We start from the raw sequence: 21,680 nt of genomic DNA, 5'->3' as shown, positions 1-21,680 counted from the left end.
CTTGCTATTACAAATAATGCTGCAGTAAAAGTCCCTGTACATGGGGAAAACTCCTAGAAGTAGCACTGCTGGCTCAAGCGGTCTGTGCATTTGCCCTGTTCATAGATACTGTCGGACTGCCCCCCGTGGATTTGTACCGTTCGTACTCCTGCCAGCACAGCATTCCACGGCTGCTCCCCACTTCCTGGTTTCATGTGGCTGAGTCACTTCAACCAGTCACGTGACCGTTAGGTTCACAACATACTTGGAGCCAAAAGAGACTCATGACCTCATCTCTGACACTGGTGTGTTCCCTTTCTCTTTCTCCCTGTCTGGGGAGAAAAAAAACCCACGTGAAAGGTAATTGCTTTGAACGGTGTGAGACCTCTGACCCCTCTGTCATCCCGACCTTTGAGGTGTGAGTCTAACAAAGACACTCTGAGAGAGTCTCTCAAGCTGCTGAGTAAAACTGTCCACCTGTATGCAAACAAAGCATAAATCAGACGAAAGCTTCAGTCTAGATTCTGCTAATTAACAGGGATGCAAAGTTGTAATTTAGAGAAGCTCTTTTATGCGGCCAGAATCTCTGGGCCATTGACCCAAGCCAGGCTCTGGGGAGACTGCACGGTTCCTGCTTTCACCGCTCTCCCACTCTGGGGGGTGAGCACGCTACAGACTTCGCGAAGGACGAAGAGATCAAACAGTAGCTTGTGCCACCAAGAGAGACAGCAGGGGAAAGGGCAGAATGTGACCAGGGCTGCAGGCAGACACTGAATGGGTCTGTAGCAGATCAGGCCGTCCTGGAAAGCCACTGCCCGTGACCTTGGACGGATGGCGGACCAGGCAGAGGCAGCAGCAAGGACAACAACCACGGGCAGGTGCGAGCTCGGCGCATTTGAGGAACTGATGGAAGGCTGATGCGGAAAACCCACAGTATTCCCCACAATGTCAAATGAGCCACACACCAGCTACTAGACCCCCTCAATGCTTTTACACATTTATCGTGAGAAGAGTGGGGACCGTGACAACATGATTTTTTACAAAACGTTTTTGAGCCCATCGCCATGTGCTGTTAGAAGAAATGCTCTGGACTTGGGGAAGAGGACTGAGAGAAGGCCTGGGGGGCTCCGAAGATGGCTCGCATAAGGCACGCCACCTGACCGGTACCCAGCCACACAGATGGACGGCAGCTACCTCACCTTGCTGGGGCTCTCTGCGGGACTGCTGTGCAGTAAGATGTGCTTGTACCGGAAGCCAGCACTGGACACAAGGACAGCAGAAAGCACATCCTTAACGTTCTTCCCCAAAGCAAGCTTCAAGCCAGCTCTGCACCTCAGGCTCAGCCAAAGTGCCCACTGAAGTTTATCGCTAGAATGGCTGCTTCCCTCGTACACTGATCATCAGTCACGTGCAGACAGGGCAAGACGAGGCCATGCCCGAGTGACAGGAATCAAGGTGGCCCGGGTCACAGGCCACTGCTTGTGGTCCAAAGTGCCTTTGCTGTCAGGCCTGCTTTGGTCACTACAGACATGATCAAGGCCAGCAGTAGTCAGCCTGAGGTCATGGGGATGGCGCTGCGTGAGGCTGCAGAGGGCTGCCTGAGGCCTTCCCCGTCCTCTGCTCTGGTTTCAGGAGCTTCCAAGAGCTATGCTGTTTGTCAAGAAGTACTTCCTCAGCCTGAGAAAGGCCTGCTATCTGTCGCAGCCCCTCGGCCTTCTGGTCCTGCTTCAGTAGACACTGGCAGGACCTGGCTACCCACAGAATATGGGCAATGGACCAGAACCCAGTGAAAACCATACACTTGAGACTCTAACAAGAACTTAGGCCTGACAAACCTGGAATGAGCTTGCTCTCTCTGTTCAAAAAGGAAACACCCCAACATGTCACTTTGGCAGCATTCTCTAACATTTGGCACCTCCCTCTAGTGCAATGAGCTGACCCCAGGGACCCATGGGACCGAACCCTGGCCAAGGACAACAAGAAATATGTCCAAATGTCTCCCCACAGGCCTCACGGTCCTCTAGTCTGTACTGCTCAGCAGCTCTGATTTTGGTTTAGACCAAGGCAGCCCCATGTACTAGGTGAGATACATGTTGGGGAGGGTGGCGCCCCACCCCGAGACTGGTGGAGAATGCCAGGGTACCGTTTGGTCAGCTCCGGGAAGGCTGCCATGTTATCAAGCTCATGGCTCTGACCGAAGAGGGGAAACTGAATGCTTCCTCGGGAAGCCTCATTCCTCCAGAAGCACACATTTCATAAAAGTAACTTAAGCATGTTTCCTGCTGACTTTTTTTTTTTTTAAACTCCAGAAAAGTCTGTGGGCTTAGCCCAATACGCAGCCATACTCTGGGAACACAAGATATCCTGGGAGGAATGCTCCTGAGTGGCTTCTGAAATGAAGTGGGCCTTGGGGCATCACGTCAGCCTCTAAGGCCCGACTGTAAGGCACACTTACGGTCCTAATTCCTCACAAAGGCACCATCCACTCTGTGGGGCATCTGTAGGAAACACACAGTTCTCAAAACTGGCTCCTGCAGTCTAATCCAAGACGTGTCCAAGGAATAGGAACGCACTTGTAATCTGTACTAGACCTTGTGGATTAAAAGGGGAAAAGAGATCTTCTGATACCTCCCTATACAAAACCAAATCAAATGAAATTCTTTGGAAACATACCCAATAAATGCCTCTCACTTTTAAAAATGGTTATTAATTAGTTGCTTTGGAGTGGTCATGCCATACTTGCCCCGACAGCATGGAGACGGGCTACGGAACCCCAGAATATAACCTCCCTACCACCTTTGGACAAACAAGACAATTTCATAACTGCTCTCAACAAGAGAGCTTCTCAACAAGAAAACACAGATGTTTCCCTGAATCTGAAATAATCTGCAAACTGCTGTTCCCCCCTCTCCCCGCCCTCAGAGTGCCACCTGCTCTCTGGCTGTCACTTGCTTCAGCTTCATGGGGCCCTTTCAAAAAATCAATCTGCAGATGACTGCGGCCGCCGGAGCAGCCGAGGGGAGATGTACGCGGCCCAGGAAGGACACACTTGGCACAGGGGAGCATCCCTCTGGAAGCAGCCAGCCTCATCGGACAGGCCTCGCTGCCCGGCCACAGAAACCAATGGCTGCTGCTAATCTGGCATCAGATTTCTAAAGGGTCGCATCCGTACCTGCTGACCAGTATGTGTGCCAGGTTCACGCAGAATGAAGCGCAAACCTCACGCTGGGGTTCACCGAACACGGCTGAGCTGCCGGATCGCTGACAGCCAGGGCAGGAGGGGCTCCGCGTCTGGTCTGCTCTGCTCATTTCCAGAGGACAGTCTACTGCTCTGCCTGCCTTCAAGGCCCCCTCGAAGGCTGGTCCTAGCCTGCCTGTCCTGCAGAGACAGGCCCTCCACTCCTTGCCCAACGAGCATGCTTGGACTCTCCCTGCACCCTTTCAAGTTTCTAATTACAGTCGTACTTTATCCAAAATGGCCTTCCCACCTGTGTCTGCCTATTAAAATGCAACTCCCCGCTCCGATCTAGCCCCAGTCCTACCTCGCCCACGAAGTCTCCTGGATCTTTGCACGCCCCACTGCTCTTCCTCTTCCAATGCCCTCTGCTTTCTGCTCGTGGCCGGTCGCTCTGGCATTTACCACATGCTGCCCTGGAGCTCAGCGACTGGTGCGTGAGTCTCATCTCTGTGCGTGGCCCAGGACCTGTCCAGAACGTGGAGCTCATGGCGTGTATGTGTAATGGGGAGGGATGCACAAGACCAGCCACGACTGGCTGGTACTCATGTGAGAACTGGGCATATTAAGGTGTCATGCTCGTGTAGGGGTCCTCAATATGAGGCCCCTGTTTTCAATTTTTGGTGAAATAAACTCGAGTCGTGTGTACGAGTTAAACCGATGGCAGCCACTGAGCTTTCATTCTTGCGGTTACACCATTAAGACTGCTAGCTGGTGTCTCGAGGAGCCAGGAACAAAAGGCACCAAGGGTAAGTGAAGGGCCCACATGACCAACACTCACATGGGCTGGTCATTCAGCTAAAAGCCTTTACTAAAAAAAAAAAAAAAAAAAATCTCAGGTGACCAAGCTCTGGGGTCCAGTGGGCTATTTCTGCCCTGCCGCGGGCCACTTGCTGGCTGCCCGAGGTGCAGGGCCTGTGTTTTATACTTCCGTCTCCCCCAGTGCTTACTTCTCACTGGTTGCTCAATTAACATTTGCTGAACAAATGAATTCCTTTTTATTCAGAGAGTCCATACAAATACAGGTATGTTTATGTGTGCAATGTTACTGGAGAAATTGAAGCTGACCTGATGCAGAACAAATACTGCCCGCATTTCCTCATAGGATGACGGGTGTTATCCAAGCCATCATGTTTACACCGTCTGATTCCATCAACAACAGAGAGATGAAATGGAAGCAAATGGGAGAAAGAAAATATCCGGGTGCTGAGATTATGACCCCTGCATCTCTCTACTGTAGTGTTCAGAACCATTTCACCATCTCGCAGTTGATACATGGCGTTAAAGGAAAAAAAAAATCAGTGACATACGATGATGTCTGGGAACTTTCAGGAGGCCTTGGCTTTTACCTTGGACAGCAGCACCTCATTCTTGCGGCCCTCCTGGAAAGGAAGCAGAGAACGTGTGCATGAGCTTTCCCAGTCCCAGGAGACACAGTGACTGACCGAGTAAACGGGCCCCCTCGCACGCCGCCACCAGCAAGACGGAATGGCCGGGACGGGTTCACCTGATCTTCGGTGCCAAAGTAACTGTAACGACAATGGGCTTCTGGACTGTAAGGCCGAGAACTGGATGAGGATTAGGCACTGTCATTCCACAAGACTTCAGGAAGCCACTGCAATCCTTAGGGGCCAGAAGCAGCCAGCAGATACTTAGGAACCCATGGACCACTATGATAAGGAAGGGGAAGGTCCTTGGAGCCCACGGCCAAAGGGGTGACGAAAGGCACACCTCAGCAAGCAGAGCCCACGGCGAAGTTCTTTCTCTGACAGCAGTGGAGATTGGGTATATCCTTAGCTTTAAGAAAGAAACTCACAGAAGACCGGCTGAGAGACATGCACTGAGACACTTCCCCTTTTAAAAATGAGCTGTATGAAATCCATTACTGCAGGTGCCAAGGGAGGTCACTGGTCCCTCTGCATCCAGTGGGGCGAGGTCACCTCTGCATCACTCTGTATCCACCTCTTCAAACATGTTCCAGAGCTTCTCACTATGCCTGCTCCTTCCCTCTTGTTCCCACCAGCCTTGACAGCTCAGGATACCTCCACCTGCTAGCAAACAATGTCCCCTCCTTCCTTGGGCCATGTCACCAGGAATCCGGTTTCGGTTTAAGCTGAGAGGTGAACGTGGTAGTGGGAAAGGCCTGGAGAGGCAAGCTGGAGGGCCCCGGCCCAAGAGTGAGGCCAGGCCTCCAGGAGCCCTGCTTCCCTGGAGATGCCCTTAGTGTGGAAGAAATCCTTCCACCTTAACCCTCTGCATCCAAGACCCCCAAAGTCAGTGTTTCCATTTCTCTGGGCCTGGCTAGGTGCTCCTGGAGGCCCTTGGTTCTTTCTGGCAGTGCCATGGCTCATGGCTGCAGTGACCCTTTTTTTACTAAGTGCCAGTTCACCTGCAGGTACTTAGCCTTCTCCTCTGCTGGGAAATAGCTGGGCTCTGGGCCAGTGGGGAAGGCTAACTGTCAGAAGCAAGGCACTCTGACACTTTTTGAGCACATGTTTCTGGAGGGGGAGGGAGTTAATTGTTCCTGGGCCATGGGAAGAGAAAGAGGTTGAGAGGAAACATTAGAGAAGAAAGTTGTCCTTTTTAAAACGCGTTATTGAAGAGAAAATAAAATGAAATAAAATAAAATAAAATGAGTTATTGCGATTTGCTTGGGGAGAAAGCCTCCAGCCAAAAACAAAGCGTGCGTGTGGGGGTAAAGATGGAACAAGAACAGGCAGACAGTCATACTACTCTATTATTAAATTACCTTCTCTACTTCTGTGTATTTTTTGAAAATTTCCATAATAAAAAAAGATAAAACAACAAAAGAATGAATAAATACATTCAGTTGTCACCCACTTGAACTTTTAAATGAGGCAAAAACAGCTCAGCAGCATCAACATGCTCCTGTGGTGGCGTCCCTGGCAGGGGCCAGTCTATGTACACAAAGCTGAGATGGTGCCGGAACTTCCCAGTATGGGTATCCTGGGCCATCACCTGCTCTGTGTGAGCGCTCATGAAGTTTCATGCAATCTACCGGAGGCCCTTGGGGAAATTACAGAATGATACTGTCCATCTGTTCAAAGCAAATGCAGAAAGGGTCCTTTAGGCATTTCTTTCCAGAAGAGAAGGGAAAAAACTTGCCTCTGTTTCTGTCCTACTGAAGACCACACGGGGCCCACCATGTGCCAGACACGGCACTTCAGCCCCCTCGAAACTATGTACTCAAAGTCAGCTTCATGAAAATGCACGGCCTGCATTCGTCAGTGCTAGGCTAGAGTTTAAAGCTCGCTTTGGTGACCTTATGAGAGACCGTGGTTTAGAGAGGTAATTAATTAACGTAATACGGCAATTAAAGAGATTTCAGAGTATGTGTTGTTCCCTGGCCGACTTGCTATTAACACACCTGCTGCGATGAGCAAGCCACTGGAAACTTAGAGGTCACTGGATGTCTCTAACCAGTGCCTCGACAGCCGGGGAGGCTGGGGGTCAGGATGAGGCGGCAACACTGGAGCTGCTCAGTGAACGTGCAGTACGCCAGACCTGATGAAGGGAACGACAAAGGTGGCCAGGGCTGTGCTCTGCGATGCTGCTGCGCTCTGCATGAATAGTACCTGCAGCCACCACAAGTGCCAGAGACCAGGATGAGGCAGGGATTTAGAACCCAGGAGGAGACCAGGCAGGTGGGGGGGGGGGGGGCAAGGAAAGAAAGCAGACAGAGAGGGTTCTGGAAGAAGACCCTGCCCTGAGATGAAAGTCTGCTCCTTCAGACCAATCTACCTCACGTGAGATCTTATCCGGTAACTGCCGTCTGTAAAACAGCACAATTACTCCGGCTGAAGGAATGGGGTGGAAACTGGGGAGCTGTGAGCCTCCGCCAGCGCTTCTTCTTCAAGCTGTGGTGGCCCCAAGGAGGGGCCAAGTCACCGCAGAGGAGTGGGTGGAAAAAGTTTAAGAATTCGGGACAGACACGCAGTTGCTAATTTTAAATTTTTGCCAAGTAAAATGTTAAAAAATAAAGAATAAATACTATCATTTTCATGTCAAAAAACAAGAAAATTTGCTTTTTTTTTTTTTTTAAAGGTGAGTCCTTTTTTTTTTTTTTTTTTTTTAAAGATTTTATTTATTTATTTGAGACAGAGAGAATGAGATACAGAGAGCATGAGAGGGAGGAGGGTCAGAGGGAGAAGCAGACTCCCTGCCGAGCAGGGAGCCCGATGCGGGACTCGATCCAGGGACTCTAGGATCATGACCTGAGCCGAAGGCAGTCGCTTAACCAACTGAGCCACCCAGGCGCCCAAGGTGAGTCCTTTATATGAAATCTATTCAGTTGTCTGAAGAACATATATTCCCCTTCCCTTTTTCCCCGACGAGCTTTGGACGGAGGGAAATGGCATGGGCAGGCACATGGTCTAGGGGTCTCAGCGGCCCGGAGGGACACACGCGTGCTCTCTGACGCAAGGGTCTCTGCGCCTGGGGAGGCAGGATCACAAAAAGCCTGATGCTTACCGTCTCTGAAGGAACCGCTGCCTTGGGAGGTCATCTTTAGCCTTCAGCCCTGAGAGCGCATAGTGCGAGAAGGCGCTTTTCCATTTCACTTTTAATTGCTTTGATTTTGACAGCTTATACTTACCTTCCTCAACTTATCTGCTTTTTGTTTCTGCTGTCATAAGGGTAGTGCTGGCGTGTCCCAACAACATTTAATTCCTCCCCGCTGGGCCTTTTTTCTGAGTTACTTGCATTAAAGGGGGAAAAGAGCTCTGAGGGAGAGTGGAGGGTCCTGTTGGATCCCTGCCAGCTCGCTCATTAGCCCTTCCGAAACTTCAGCTCCAATGCCCGCTAACCACAAGGGGCTCCTAGACCCAAGCACATCACCCAGTCACTCTTCCAGCTGCCTGGCCTTAGGTCTCACTCCTGCTGTGCCCATGGCCAAGTCCGCACCGAGAGAGACCTGCCCTGACCACACCATCTCCATTAGTGCTCCCACCCCCGGCAAAAACTGAAATTAGTTCTCATTGGTTATTACTTGTTTACTAGGCTTTGTGTTTCCTAGCTTGTTATCTGTCTCCCCAACCACGACACAAGCTCCTTGACACAGGGAGCGGGTCTGTTTAACAACCTGATGTATCGGGACGCCTGGGTGGCTCAGTCGGTTAAGCGTCTGCCTTCGGCTCAGGTCATGATCCCAGGGTCCTGGGATCGAGTCCCGCATCGGGCTCCCTGCTCCGCGGGGAGCCTGCTTCTCCCTCTGCCTCTCTCTCTCTCTATCTCTCATGAATAAATAAATAAAATCCTTAAAAACAAAAAAACAAAAAAACCCCAAAACAACCTGATGTATCCCCAGGGGCGTGGGAGGAGCTGGAAGATCATTTATGGAAAGTGTGAGAGATTTTGAAATGTCTATGGGTTGTGGCCTCCACAAGTTAAATTTAAAAAAAAGGGAAGGAGAAGTAGAAAAGGAAAAATCAGGAAGGAAGGAAAGAAGGAAGGGAGGGAGGGAAACAAGTTTTTAAAAATATACAGGAATAAAATTGTTGGTATGAAAAGACTGTAATTTTTATTCTGTGGACCTAACACCAGACTACAACCGACACTTCCAGCCCCTCTATATTTAGCAAAATCTCTATACTCACTGAAACCACATGGATTTGGGTTAGGAATTCCTGAAAATGAAGCTGCTGATATCCTAGTAAGTGACACAACGAAGTCTCCTTTCCAGAAAATCTCATAAGGAAAGGGCAAACACTTTTCTTTCTGGACCCATGGAGAGTAACCCTGTCCAAATGCAGGGAGAAAAAGATGGGGACAAACAAAATTCAGCTGAGCACTGGGTGTTACAGGAGGCAGACGGAGTGCTAGAAGCTTTCACCCCTCACCTGACCCAGCAGAACTCACCAACGAGGCAACAGGTTTGGGGGGATTCAGTCACTGCCCAAGTGCACAGCTGCTAAGTGGTAAAGGCAGGGCTCGAACCCAAGCCTGCCACGCTCCAAGTTCACTCTTCCCACAGGCTTCTCAAGGTCCCTCCCCCACCTCAGATGGGGGGGAAGGAAAATTCCAGCTCTGAATGTGTAACAAATGCTGCTTCCAGGTGGCCTTTGATGCTATTTTACTTGTGAGTTTAATATGCTTACTAAACGTTAGGGGAATGAAAATAAAGTTGTGATGTCTCTCAGAACGTTCAATTCGAGATTCGAGATGGGCCAGCGAACCACGCAGTCCTGAACTACCTAGATGCGGTACTTTACTGTTGGATCACACTGCCGACCTGCTGTTACCCATCCCCAGACCAGTGGGAAACCAGGCAACCACTCTGGTTTTTAAAGGCTCCTCCTGGGATGAACACAAATCCCGCCACAGCCTTCCCTGCCTGGCCCTATCTCCCTCTTACCTCCTTGAACTCCTTCACGGTCTTAAAGTACAGCCTCTGCTTTTCTAACAGTTCCAAGTACTGGTCGTTCAACTGGTCTCTTCTCATCTTGTTCTCTTGCTTCTTCTTTTCCATCTGTTGAAACATTTTGGGAAATGGTGAGGAAGGGCATGTAGTGACCAAGGCCTGCAGGCAACACCCAAAAGGTACTACTACCAACATTTTCATGGACTTCTTTACATCACTTCTGAGATTGACCTATTCATTTGCATGATATTACATAGAGGTTTCTCTAATTTACTCAGCAATTCTATCATCGGGCACTAACTGTCCCATCTGTATGTGTGTGTGTGTGATTACAATTTCACAATCAACAGACTGGTGGTTCTCCACCAGGGGTGATTTTGCCCCCTGAAGGGCATGAGGTGGTATCTGGGGATGGAGTAGATGGCCACAGCTGTGAGGAGAGGGTGCTCCAAGTACCTTCTGCTAGGAGCCAGGGATGCTGCTAAACTTTCTACAACATGCAGGACAGCCCCCACACAACAAGGCGTCATCTGGTCCAACATGTTAATTGTGTTGAGGTTGAGAAACTCCTATGTAAATAACTGAGTCCTCTTTCATTCAATGTAAGTATTTCCATGCTATTTTACACTTTCAACAATCAAAACTTTAAAAACTACAATATTCCCAATCACACTGCTACCTTACCCATTTTTCTATTGGTGGAAAATTTAGAGTGTTTGCAGGACAGTGACCTCATAAATAAAAGGCTGGATTTGGGTTAAAGACTTTCCTAAGGTACCTGACAGCTTAGTCTTCCAACAGATATTGCATGGTCACCCTGAGGACTAAACACGGTGGTGACGAGGCGGTATCACTGCTCCCACAGAGGGTGCACGCTAGAGGGGCTGATGCTAACAAGCACCTTGCACAATGAGCTCCATGTGCAAATTCCTATTCATGATCGCTACTGTGAAGAGAGTGACTGGGTTGGGGGACAGAGAGGCGGGTGGGTGCACGGCCTCTTCAGCTGGATGGTCATGGAGGGCTCTCTGAGGAGGTGACATCTGGGCAGAGTCGGCAGTGGTATGTGCACTATTTCCAGCAGCAAGCGAGAGCATCACCCAGATGGTGAGGGCAGAAAGCTGTGGGGGCCAGCTGGTGCCTGGCTCGCAGCAGGTGCTCAAGAGCATGCTGGACGGAATCACTGGTCTTCTGATGCCCGAGCAGGGCTTCTGACTTACACGTTGGAAGGGACGGTGCAGTAAATCCAGGTTAAAGCTGAACTGGCTGCACTGTATCCCAGTCATCTGCCTCTCCAGGCCACGGGCCCATCACCTGGTGAACTGCAACCTGGTGTCCCCGCAGCCTATCCCACCCACATGGGCATTGATCTGCCTGGTCCACTCCTGACCATGTACCCAGCTCCTAAGTCACCTGGTGACCTAATCCTGAGCCCCCTGCCCTCTTCTTTCCACAGGTCTGCACATGGACACCGGTCACATGCCTGAGCCCAGGTCTGGAGTCTGGTAACCTGCCTGCCCCTGAGGTCTCCCAGAGGAGGGCGGTCCCCCCGGGGACTCTGGTCAGGGCCATCTTACACTCATCCCTGGCTCAGCAGTCTGCCCTGCTCCCTTCTGGCAGGCTTCCTGATGCTGTCCAGATGATTATGGTTCCTGTCACCACTTCCCACAGCTGCTAGGAACCTTTTCTGCTGAGCTGGGTGGGACCTCACTGCTGGGTCCCTACCCTTTAAGTCACATAGCCTGGCGGATAGATCCGGGACCTTTCCTGCCTGCTCTGTCCTCCAGCAGAAAATCTGGCCATGAATGACTATGTCTTAGCAACATAAACAGGGCACTTTAATAAATTTAATTTGAATGTCCCCAGGTCCAACCGGGAAAGGTAGTGTAGCAACCCTGAAATGGACTGACCTCGAGGCCAGAAAGGCCTGGGTTCCAATCCTACTTCTGTCACTCACTGTGTATCCCTGGACAGGTTATTTCATCTTTTGGAATGACAGGTCCCCTAGTTGCAAAATAAGGATAATATCACCTAGATCACAGGTTACAAGGTATGTATGACACTAGTTGTTAAGTGAATGACACATCATTTGGTTCAGGGTAGTACTCAATAAAGACTGTGTTCTGTCTTCACACTGGACACCTAGAATGCGCTTGGTAACAGGCGGTAAGAGCCCTCAGAATCAGGAGCTGACTCGTAGGTGTGAGTTTTATTTTCACACTGTCCTAGCAACCCCTTCCCCAGGCCCACTGTTCCACTCCTTGCTCATCCCCCTTCACGCTCTAGGTCAGGAACCCTAGATTCTTTTGCGGAGCACTTGCTCCCAGTATTCCAGAGAGCCAGAGACTTCACCTCCTCAGTATGAGGTTAAAATGCCTTCCAGTGGGTGTCTGGGTGGCTCAGTCGGTTAAGCGACTTCCTTCGGCTCGGGTCATGATCCCAGGGAACTGGGTTCAAGCACCGCATCGGGCTCTCTGCTCTGCGGGGAGACTGCTTCTCCCCCTCCCTCTGCCTGCCGCTCCCCCTGCCCGTGCTCTCTCTCTCTGTCAGATAAATGAAATCTTTAAAAAAATAAAATAAAATGCCTTCCAGTATGTGACTCTCTCTTCACTCAGGAGCCCTTATATGCACTGTACACACCTTTCCTGTTACATGTACACACTCCTGGTCTATGGTCTACTCCGTGTACATCCCACACCCACCAATTCCGGGGCTGTGTGTGCTCCGTGAGGACACAGACTCCCCTGCCACATATACTCTGAGCAGGAACCACCACGGCATCCATAGAGGGAGGGCTATGGTTTTTTAAACAAACACTTCAAAAGACATGCATCCAAACGAATGTTGTTCTGCAAAGACAGCCTTCTTGCATTTGAAATGCCGGCCAATAATCAAACCTGACCAGCAACCCTCTTTGAGAACTGCCTTTGCAGTCAATTGAATGAATTCATTCACTCAGCAAACAGGTCGTGAAAGCCCACCATGGGTCAGGTGCCGGGCTCGCCACTGGTGATGCTCACATGAGGAAGAGAACCCTCTCTGCCCGTGGGCATCTCGTACCCCACCATCTAGTTGGGGAGACAGACACAAAGCAGCGTCTTTCACTGGTCGGCACTGAGGTACCAACAGCATGAAGCCTGGGGGAGAATGGAGAGAATGAATGGATCACATCCACTTCCTTTCCTAGGAACGCATCTCCTGGTAAACAGGAAGGGGAAGCCAAAGAAAAAAACAACAACAAAATAATCAATTCCCAGTGTTCTTTACTATGGACAAGAGCAGCTCTGCGGGGTGCCGGGTGGCTCAGTGGATTGAGCCTCTGACTCTTGATTTCAGCTCAGGTCATGGTCTGGGGGTAGTGAGATGGAGCCCAGCATCGGGTTCTGCGCTGGGGGTGGAGCCTGCTTAAGATTCTCTCTCCCTCCCCTTGACCCCCACTTTCCAGCTCTCTTTCATTCTCAAGAAAAAAGAGCAGCTCCCTAAGGAGGAGCATGATGGCATGACAGCAGGGCGGAAAGGTCCGCCCCGCTGTGATCTGGGTTGTTAAAGGCTTGTGGTTAGCTAGGCTCTCTGTCCTCCTCCTCCTCCGTTATACCCTACCTAGCTCATCAAGAAGGGACCGTCCTGGCTGGGGTTTGTGTACGTGCACAAGGCAGATCACGTGCTGCCTCTTGACTGCTTTCATTTTTGGGGCTGAACAGTCTTGTCACTAGTGGTAATTTCTTTTTTTTCCTCCACTGACATCATTTTATTGAAGTCGTTAATGGAGAGATTAATATTTTCAGCAGGGAAAGGGACATAAAGAGGTTTTGCCCTTAGTTCATCTCTTGTGAGATGAGATTATAGGAACCATGAAGGCTGGCCTTCTGTGAGCGGGTTTTTATGATGCCAAGTTCTACAGGCACCCTTTCCTTCGTGTGTTCGCATTCTGACATCACCCTTTGCACCACTCTGCCCCAAGCTCGAGAGAGGAGATGCCGAGTCCCCAGAGTTTGACTGCCATGCCTGAGGACCACTCTGGTGTGATCCACATTTTTAAAGGGATCAAAAGTAAGAGATTCGGAAGTATTAGCGAAGACTCATCTGGTTATAACAGCAGAAAACTGTAGCTACGTCTGGTTTCTAAACAGTCATCAAATCTTTACTACGGTCAAAATGGCCCAAGTGCAGAGCCACAGAGTGATGAAAACCCCATGCTGGCCCCAGGATGAATGATTCTCTGTAAGGCTATCTCTGGAACTCTCAATGCTTATCAATTCCTCTTTTCTCTTCTGAGGCATAATATCCTCTCACTTCAGAATTCAGTTCAGTAATTATTTGTGTCTTTTACAGAGGATTCCTGAAAACTAAAATGCTCTCAAGCATCCTAAGGAATGAATCTCTAATGGTAGAATTTCAGGAACCAAAGATCCAGTGAAGAAGAGACAGTGGGCAAGAGAAGAAGTCCATTGGTGAAAGTTGGCTTCCTCATCTATATAATGCGGGTAACACTACTCATTTAGGAAGGCTTCTAGGAGGACTAGCACCATGCTTGGCCCATAGTAGATGTTCAATCCATGGGGCTACTGTTAAGAGCTTCCATTAAACCACCAGCCTGTGGAGCTGGTGCTGCCCATTGCAGGGTCGGAGGTCTGCTGGGAATCCAAGCTGCAGACACTGAAGGTGTGTCTTCAGGATTGGGAGCACATTCTCAGGATAAGCAGAAGAGGCCTGCTCCTCCTAAGGCCTTCTCCGTAACCAGTGTGAGATCCTGGCTGCACTACAGAAAACAAGTCCTCTCACCTTCATTCTGCTCTGCTTAATTCCTTCTACGATCTGTTCCATCTGACGTAAAAACTGGTCCCGGGCAGTAGGGGAGGCCATGGCTCTGAAAGGAACAATCAGCAGAGTGAAGACCAGCATGCAGGACGCTGAAGAAGGGGGAGGCATCAAGGAGGCCGCCCGGTGCCCAGATGATGCCTTTGCAAGGCGTGGTGGACTCCTGGGGGCCCCTGGGTCCCAGGAAGTTAGGGATTCTAAACTCCGAGGAAGGCACGACAATTAGCCTCATCTTATAACTGAATATTAATATTAATCTGTTTTCCTCGCTTTCTCTACAATTTGCTTAAGTATGTATTTTCTTAAAGCAAAATACAATGTTATTAAAATCAACAAAAATACTTCTTACTTTGATGATGACATGCACTGCCTAAGAAATGAATTCCATTTAGTTTTTAGAAATCTGAGGATTTGGAGGTACTGCTTAAGACTGGTAGACTTGGGCGCCTGGGTGGCTCAGTTGGTTAAGCGACTGCCTTCGGCTCAGGTCATGATCCTGGAGTCCCTGGATCGAGTCCCGCGTCGGGCTCCCTGCTCAGCAGGGAGTCTGCTTTGCCCTCTGACCCTATCCCCTCTCATGTGTTCTCTCTCATTCTCTCTCTCTCAAATAAATAAATAAAATCTTTAAAAAAAAAAAAAAAAGACTGGTAGACGTACTCTGAGATTTCCCTAAAACCATGGTCAGGAAACCTGGTTTCATTTCTAAGGGCAGCAGCTAAAGGAGTGGATTTCCTGGTGTCCTGAAACCATCCCCTTCACTTCCTGCTCTGTGCTGGGAACAGCGCCACAAGGATCCGAGCACGCGGATACAGGGACTGAGAATTCTGCCACAGGACGGGCTGACAGAGCAGAACTCATCACAGCACCATCACACACTGCAGCCTCTCTCAATTATCAGGAAATAATGATGAAGGCACCATTTTCAGAAATGTCAAGGCACTAATTGAATCTGAATCTTATCAGGGAGCTGTGGTTTCTTTTTGGTTTGTTTGTAGTTAGAAATGAAGCTTAAGATCTGGAGTTTGTAATCCATTCAGATCTTAGTCACCGGTCACCTGCCAGGGGCTGAGAGGTTTGTGCTGGAAGCAAAGGGAGCCTGCTATATAGACAGCAAGCCCTGGGCTGCCGGACGGTGAGCAGGCCACTGGGCACGCTTGAGGGCTGGTATGACTTGAGTACAGGTGAGCCTTGCCATACAATTTTTGGGGAAAAAGAATTCTTATCTGCATAAAGTAGTTTGGAAGATGCACACTCACCTAGAAACAAAACCTATCATTAGATTTTAAAAATCTTTTTAAAAAGTAGATTATTTCATTATCTAAATTGTGACGCATCTTTATGTGCTCAAGAACAAATGGTATTGATCTAATCTTAACAAGACAAAAGTAATATACGAAGAGATTACAGTAGTGAGGCACAAATTACTTGAAAGTTATTTTCCCCCAAGATACTCCTTGGTGTTTCTCAAACTCACTCTAACGTCACTGTATTTTTGCAAGAACGCTGAGAAATTTTTGCAAGAACATGTAAAGCACGACACAGGTGCACTTTGCAGTGGGGGTGAGAGTGTAAAACCACCTGTCTAGCCCCGTCTCGCCCCTCGTACTTCCTGTCACAGGGAGGCGAGCCGAATGCACAGTGAAGGGTACAACGAGGTACTGACAGGAAGGAGGACGACCAGGACTTACTGTGAGAAGTTCTCATGAATGGAGTTCAGCAGGCTGATCTGAGGAGGAAAGGACGAGAAAAAGGAAAAACCATAAGCAAAAGGTAGAAAGAGCCCCGCATGGCCCCAACCACTGCAAGGCTGTCTTGTCTCTGACACTGCTTCTGAAAGCAGCACACCTTGTTTACGGAGATGAAAGAACGTGAGAAAAAGAGCAGCATGTGCTTAGTCCCACAGTTTTTCCCAGAGCATCTACCTTCTGATAGCCCATGACCCCAGGAACGGAGGAAGAGGGCTCCCAGAAGGGCCTAAATTCTAGCAGAGAAGACACTCAGCTACCATTGGGGCCCTTTGGGCAGTTGCCACCAGTCCCTGCTTCCTCACCAAACAGTCTTCTTTATTTTCAGGGCTATCAGCTTAGGGGTGAAGAGCAAGGACACTGTGCCCATCCTGTAATTTCCCAATGTGGCCAGCTGCTGGGCGGCTCTGAGAGCCCCCTTCCCACGGAGAACGCCTTAGCCTGCACAGGAGGACCCTCTCTCTGCCCCAGCGATACAGTCCGGGGCAGGGCTCTGAGTTGAGGGCCAGAAACCTCATCTTCTTTCTGGCTGTGTCACTAACTCAGCTTGTCATTGACCCTACTTGGACCTAAGTCTGTAACACGGAAATGGTATTCTTGCCCTTAGGACTCCATAGGGATGCTCGAAAGCTAAAACAGCACAGGGGTAAATGGATTTGGAATAAAAGGCACAATTTATGCAAATACAAAGTTCTATGTTAATATGGCTTGGAATCAAAAGGCTCCCACCCTGCCCCTGCACACTCCTAGTTTTTAAAAGAATGCAATAACTTTAAACACTACTGATGAAGGAAGGTGATGGGCTTTCTCAGAAGGGCTGGCCTGTCCCTAAGTTAGGGTTGGTAAGTCTTCCCCTCACTAGGCAGAAAGACCCCAAGGCCACAGTGTGTGGCAGGGCTACCCCCCCCAGGTCTGACGTAAATCCTACCAAATGCACTCATCTCATACTCAAATATTTATCAAATGCCTATCATGTGCCTGTCACTGTGGACGACCCCGGATACAGAGAAAAACAGAACTCAATGCCCCTTCTCAAGAAGTGTCCTCTAGGGAGAGAGATTGATCTGGTTCGATTGACAATAGCCAAGAAAGCTGACACTAATTACACATGCCTCCATTTAGGGGTCACGTGAAAGATGCACCTGCGATATTATTCTTCTTAAGGGGGCAATCAGTCCAGGCGGCAAGGTGACGATGAAATGGAAACAAATTCTGTTGACCTCGAGGTGAGGGGGTAGGCAGAACTAGTATGTGTCCGGAGCCACCAGATACAAGGACTTTCACCATCATTTCCCATTCTGTCTCCATCACAGTCAAGCAAAGCGGGTGTAATGCCCTCTCTTACAGAATAAAACCCCCATCTGTCCAACTGAAAAGCGCATGCTCTCTCCATCCCACTGTGTTGCTACTATGAAGACCACACTATTCCTTTTCCTTCCTTAAAACACAGCTGCACACCCTGCCACCGTGCTCCAATCATCTGTCATCTGATGTGAGGGAGCCCTGAATCATGAGTGGATTTAACCTGAGTGTCAGAGTAATGCGGAGGGCGTGTCAGTGCCCGGGCCACCCCTTTTCACTCCTGGAGTGTCAACTCAAACGAGCCCACCATGCCCATTTTATGTAGCTACTCCTTTAAAACTCAAACTAAAGTTCTGCCAACCCAGGCCCCCTCCACGTGCGCCTTCTGGGTCTCTCTCCAGACATCATTTCTCACAAGGCACTACGAGACTGCAGTCCCCCAGTCCCATGTCAGCCCATGCACCTGTGCAAAATTAGCTCTGAAGCGTCTCTTACTCTCTAAGGCTGTGACCCAGCATGGGGCACACAGCAGGCGCTTCTTCCACGCCCGCCCACCGCCTCCCACCCAGTTCGGCTGAGCTTCCTGGGGTCAACAGCCCTGTCTCTGCCCTTCTGATTAAGTTACCTGCTTTTCATACAGGTTCTTACCTCTTTTTCCAAATAAACCTTTTTATCATCCAGGGTATTATATAAAGTGAAGAACTGCTTGGTTTCTTTGTGCACTGCGGAAACTGTAAATGTAAAGAAATCAACATACGGATAAGAAAATGCATCAGAACAATCCTAAGCTCCCCCTGCCCCAGGAGGCCCACCCACAGGAGCCCGGCGTGTCAAGGCGTCTGTGTGGAAGCCCCACCGTGCACACAAGCCTGTGCAGAGTTGCTTCGGGCTGGCGGGAGCCGGCCTGCTGTGACTGGCCCAGCCGGGACGAGGAACCTGGCAGCATGTGGGACGGGTGGGTTTCTCAGGTGAGGCACCCTGAGGGGAAGGTGGCAAGGATGAGGAAGCCACCATGCCACCTCCTCCTGCTTAGGTGGCGTCCTCCCTTCCCACACTGCTCCTGAGCAGGAGCCACAGTCTGCTCCCTTTTGGAATCCCTATGCTTAGCATGGGCCTATACGGCAGGCCCTCCAAGATATCTACTAGATGAATGTCATGCCTAACCTAGGGCAGAATATGTGCCTAAGGAGTATGAATTTTCTTCCCATTTCTGTGCATATGACTAAGGGGGGAGATCTTATTTACCAGGCTCCCAACACCCTTTCCTATAAAATTACTCTGCATCTCTGTCCACCTCTTGTTTTTCACTCTTCCCTATAGAATGACATAGGAGGAAAGCACCAAAATCTAGGACTGGGACTGGGCCGTATTCACCAGAGGACGAGGTCAGCGGGGAAGGATTCCTGCCCCAACTCGTCTTCCTGCTTTGTGGCTGGGTGCTTGGGTGGCCCCCACGTGGCTCTGCGCCTATGTGCCTTCCTCATCGCTCTGAGTTCTTTTAGCATACAGCGGGGGATAAAATCCCAAGACCTGGATTCACAATCAGGCTTTGGGCCTAAGCTGAGCCCTCCAATGTAGCTGTAACCAAAGATCCTGATGTCTAACAGTTACCAGGCACTGGCCGGATGGCAGTGGGGTCTGCTTTCCCAGGGGCTCTTGCTTGTTGAACGCAGGTCCCTCTGGAGCAGCACGAGTTGGGGAAGAGAAACAGGCAGAGCAGGCCATGGGCACTGGTGGTTTCCTTGGGCAACTGCCACTAACATTTAAACCCGAATCTTTAAGCCGATCAGCCAACTTTTAATCTTATTACCCAGTGAGAGCTGTGCCTCCCCACAGCGGTGCAGCTCAAAGATGAGCGGGGGCTGGAGATACTGCTGTATGTATTTGGTAACAGAGGTTAATAACCCGATACAGGTATTTTGAGGCAACAGTTAAAAATGCTCCCAATATCAAACTGTCTAATTTGTATAAAAATTACCACATGAACTACTCAGTATAAAGTACTATTCTTTTTTTTTTTTTTTTTACGATTTTATTTATTTATTTGACAGGGAGAGACAGCAAGAGGGGGAACACAGGCAGGGGAAGTGGGAGAGGGAGAAGCAGGCTTCCTGCTAAGCAGGGAGCCTGATGCGGGGCTCGATTCCAGGACCCTGGGGTCATGAGCTGAGCTGAAGGCAGATGCTTAACGACTGAGCCACCCAGGTGCCCCTAAAATACTACTCTTGTTCAGAGCTTTAGAACAGTGGATTTCAAGCCTGGCTGAAACACAGAATAGCCTGGGGAGCTTTTAAAATCTCATGACCAATTGAGATTTTATGGAGGCAGGATCGGGTGATTACAATGTGTAGCCAAGGTTGAAAATCACTGCCATAAATAAACCAATCAACCTTTAGCTTTGTTGCTCAGGAATGTGCCTGTCACCCTTCCTCTAATTCAGATCAAGGACTGGGTGGGGGCTGTAGATATTTGACAATAATAATAATAATGAAAATGATACAGATATTTTGGTGTAACTGCTTGAAAATTTCTTTGGTATAAAAATATCCTATCAAAAGGACTTAAACATGTGTCAAATTTTACTCTGAAATATCCAGATGCAAGGTATTGTTGATTATTATTACTGTTAAAAGCTGGAAAGTAGGCAGGGATACAGAATTATGGGAAAAGATTTAACTTAGGGCAGAAACTATTTTCTGCTGAGAAGCTGCCACTGTTGATACTTGTCCCTGACCACTGGAATCAAGCTCGAGGGCCGTGTACAACACCAGGATGGGGGCAGGCATGAAAGGAAGCATGACTCTGACCCTAGTAAGGACAGTGCTCTGGCCTGAACCAGGAAGGATGTTCGAGAGGCCAAGGGCCCAAGACAAAATCTGAGGTGGATTCTGGAAGAAGGGATGGAGTTTGCCAAGTGGGAGTTGTAGGACAGTGGCATTCTGGACTTGGGGACAAACTCACAGGCCAAAATGTAGACGTCCTCACGAGAGGGGTGAGGCACTGAGGGACTTTAAGGGAAGCTGGCCTGGCTGATGCAGGACTCTGATCAGTGTAATTAGGATCTGAAGAGCCTCCAATAATTATGGAGAACTATTAAATATTAAAGCTTTTAAAGCAAGAGTGTAAAATGATCAAATTTCTGTTTGGGAAAGACCTCTCAGACAAGAGGGCAGACTCTGGGCAGTGATGAGAAGGTGGCTACAGCAGTAGTCCAGAAGAAATGAACTTGACCATTACTTGGAAACAGAACCAGAAGAGCAGCGGGATCCAGACAAGACTAAGGGGCTGGGGGTGCTAGACAGTGATCCCCGTGACCAGGAGGAGAAATAGGGTAGGGAGGCTGAATTCAGTTTTGTATCTGTTGGGTCTGACAGAGTTGAGAAGGGGTTCTAGGCATAGGTAACGAGAGGAGTCGTGGCCTAAGCTGTGTGTCAAAGTGCATGGTGTACTGAGGGGCCGTGTGTGGACCGGGGAAGCCAGAATGTGGGCTCAGAGAAGGAAAGGGGGCCTCCAGGCAGGCCGCTTAGACTGGGGAGGTTCTGGAGATAATAAGGAGAGACATTTTCTTCAGGAGGCCCGGTGAGCTCCTGAAGACTGGACAGCAGAGAGAGGGGGGACATGACAGGTGGTGGATGAGGGACTCAGACAAGGGTATACAGACCGGCTAACGAGCGTGCAGCTGAGCTCTGACACAAGTAAGAACAGCTATCAGGGTGGCAGTGGGAACAGACAGGCAGTGACAACTTTTAGGGTCACTCTGAACCTGACAAGGCCAGCTCACTGATTCCAGCCAAGAGAGACCAGTCCTGGATTACTGGGTGAATACAGTGCTGTCAAAGTCAAGGATCACAAGGGCAAGAAAGTTCATCCAGAAGAACAATGAGTGAGGACTGATCCAGAGACGCTCTATCATGGAGTGCTCACGTCCCGTGGGAGGCTGGAAAGCGGATGGGGAGCTCAGTGGAGCCCAATGGCTGACCAGGAAGAAGGCGGGTTCGAAACGTCATGCTAAGAGCTCAATTAGCTCAGTCTGTCCACAGAGAGGGCGGCAGAGCACCCTAATGCTGCTCCTGGGGTTAAGGGTCACTTAGCAGTGGGTTATGTGGAATGAGGGCCGGGGGGCCTGATGATGACAGGGAGCCCCTTCCGGTGGTGGCTTTCACCAACTATGCTATGATGCATGCCCTCCCACACTCACATGGGACAGAACCCTCGCCTCCCG

General features: G+C 49.7%; 1 protein-coding gene across 4 annotated transcripts in view; it reads right to left on the bottom strand.

The window, feature by feature from the left end:
- Positions 1-4,033: 4,033 nt before the first annotated feature.
- The window catches only part of CCDC93 (coiled-coil domain containing 93), an 89,539-nt gene continuing 71,892 nt past the window's right edge, over positions 4,034-21,680 (bottom strand). For 3 of the 4 annotated variants that reach the window (XM_021695794.1, XM_021695795.1, XM_021695796.1), the window contains 5 exons: positions 18,107-18,189; positions 16,100-16,137; positions 14,376-14,460; positions 9,588-9,701; positions 4,034-4,596 (listed from right to left, as the gene is read on the bottom strand). In XM_021695794.1, coding sequence (XP_021551469.1) covers positions 4,543-4,596; positions 9,588-9,701; positions 14,376-14,460; positions 16,100-16,137; positions 18,107-18,189 — 374 coding nt within the window. In that variant the 3' untranslated portion in view covers positions 4,034-4,542. Of the gene's footprint in view, positions 4,597-9,587; positions 9,702-14,375; positions 14,461-16,099; positions 16,138-18,106; positions 18,190-21,680 lie in introns of those variants that run through there. The other variant, XM_021695797.1, reaches the window with a different exon arrangement.

Source organism: Neomonachus schauinslandi, chromosome 3 (assembly GCF_002201575.2).
Source record: "Neomonachus schauinslandi chromosome 3, ASM220157v2, whole genome shotgun sequence".
NCBI classification, from domain to species: Eukaryota; Metazoa; Chordata; class Mammalia; order Carnivora; family Phocidae; genus Neomonachus; species Neomonachus schauinslandi.
The sequence above is the reverse complement of the archived record's forward strand: the minus strand, read 5'-3'. Positions and strand labels throughout refer to the sequence as shown.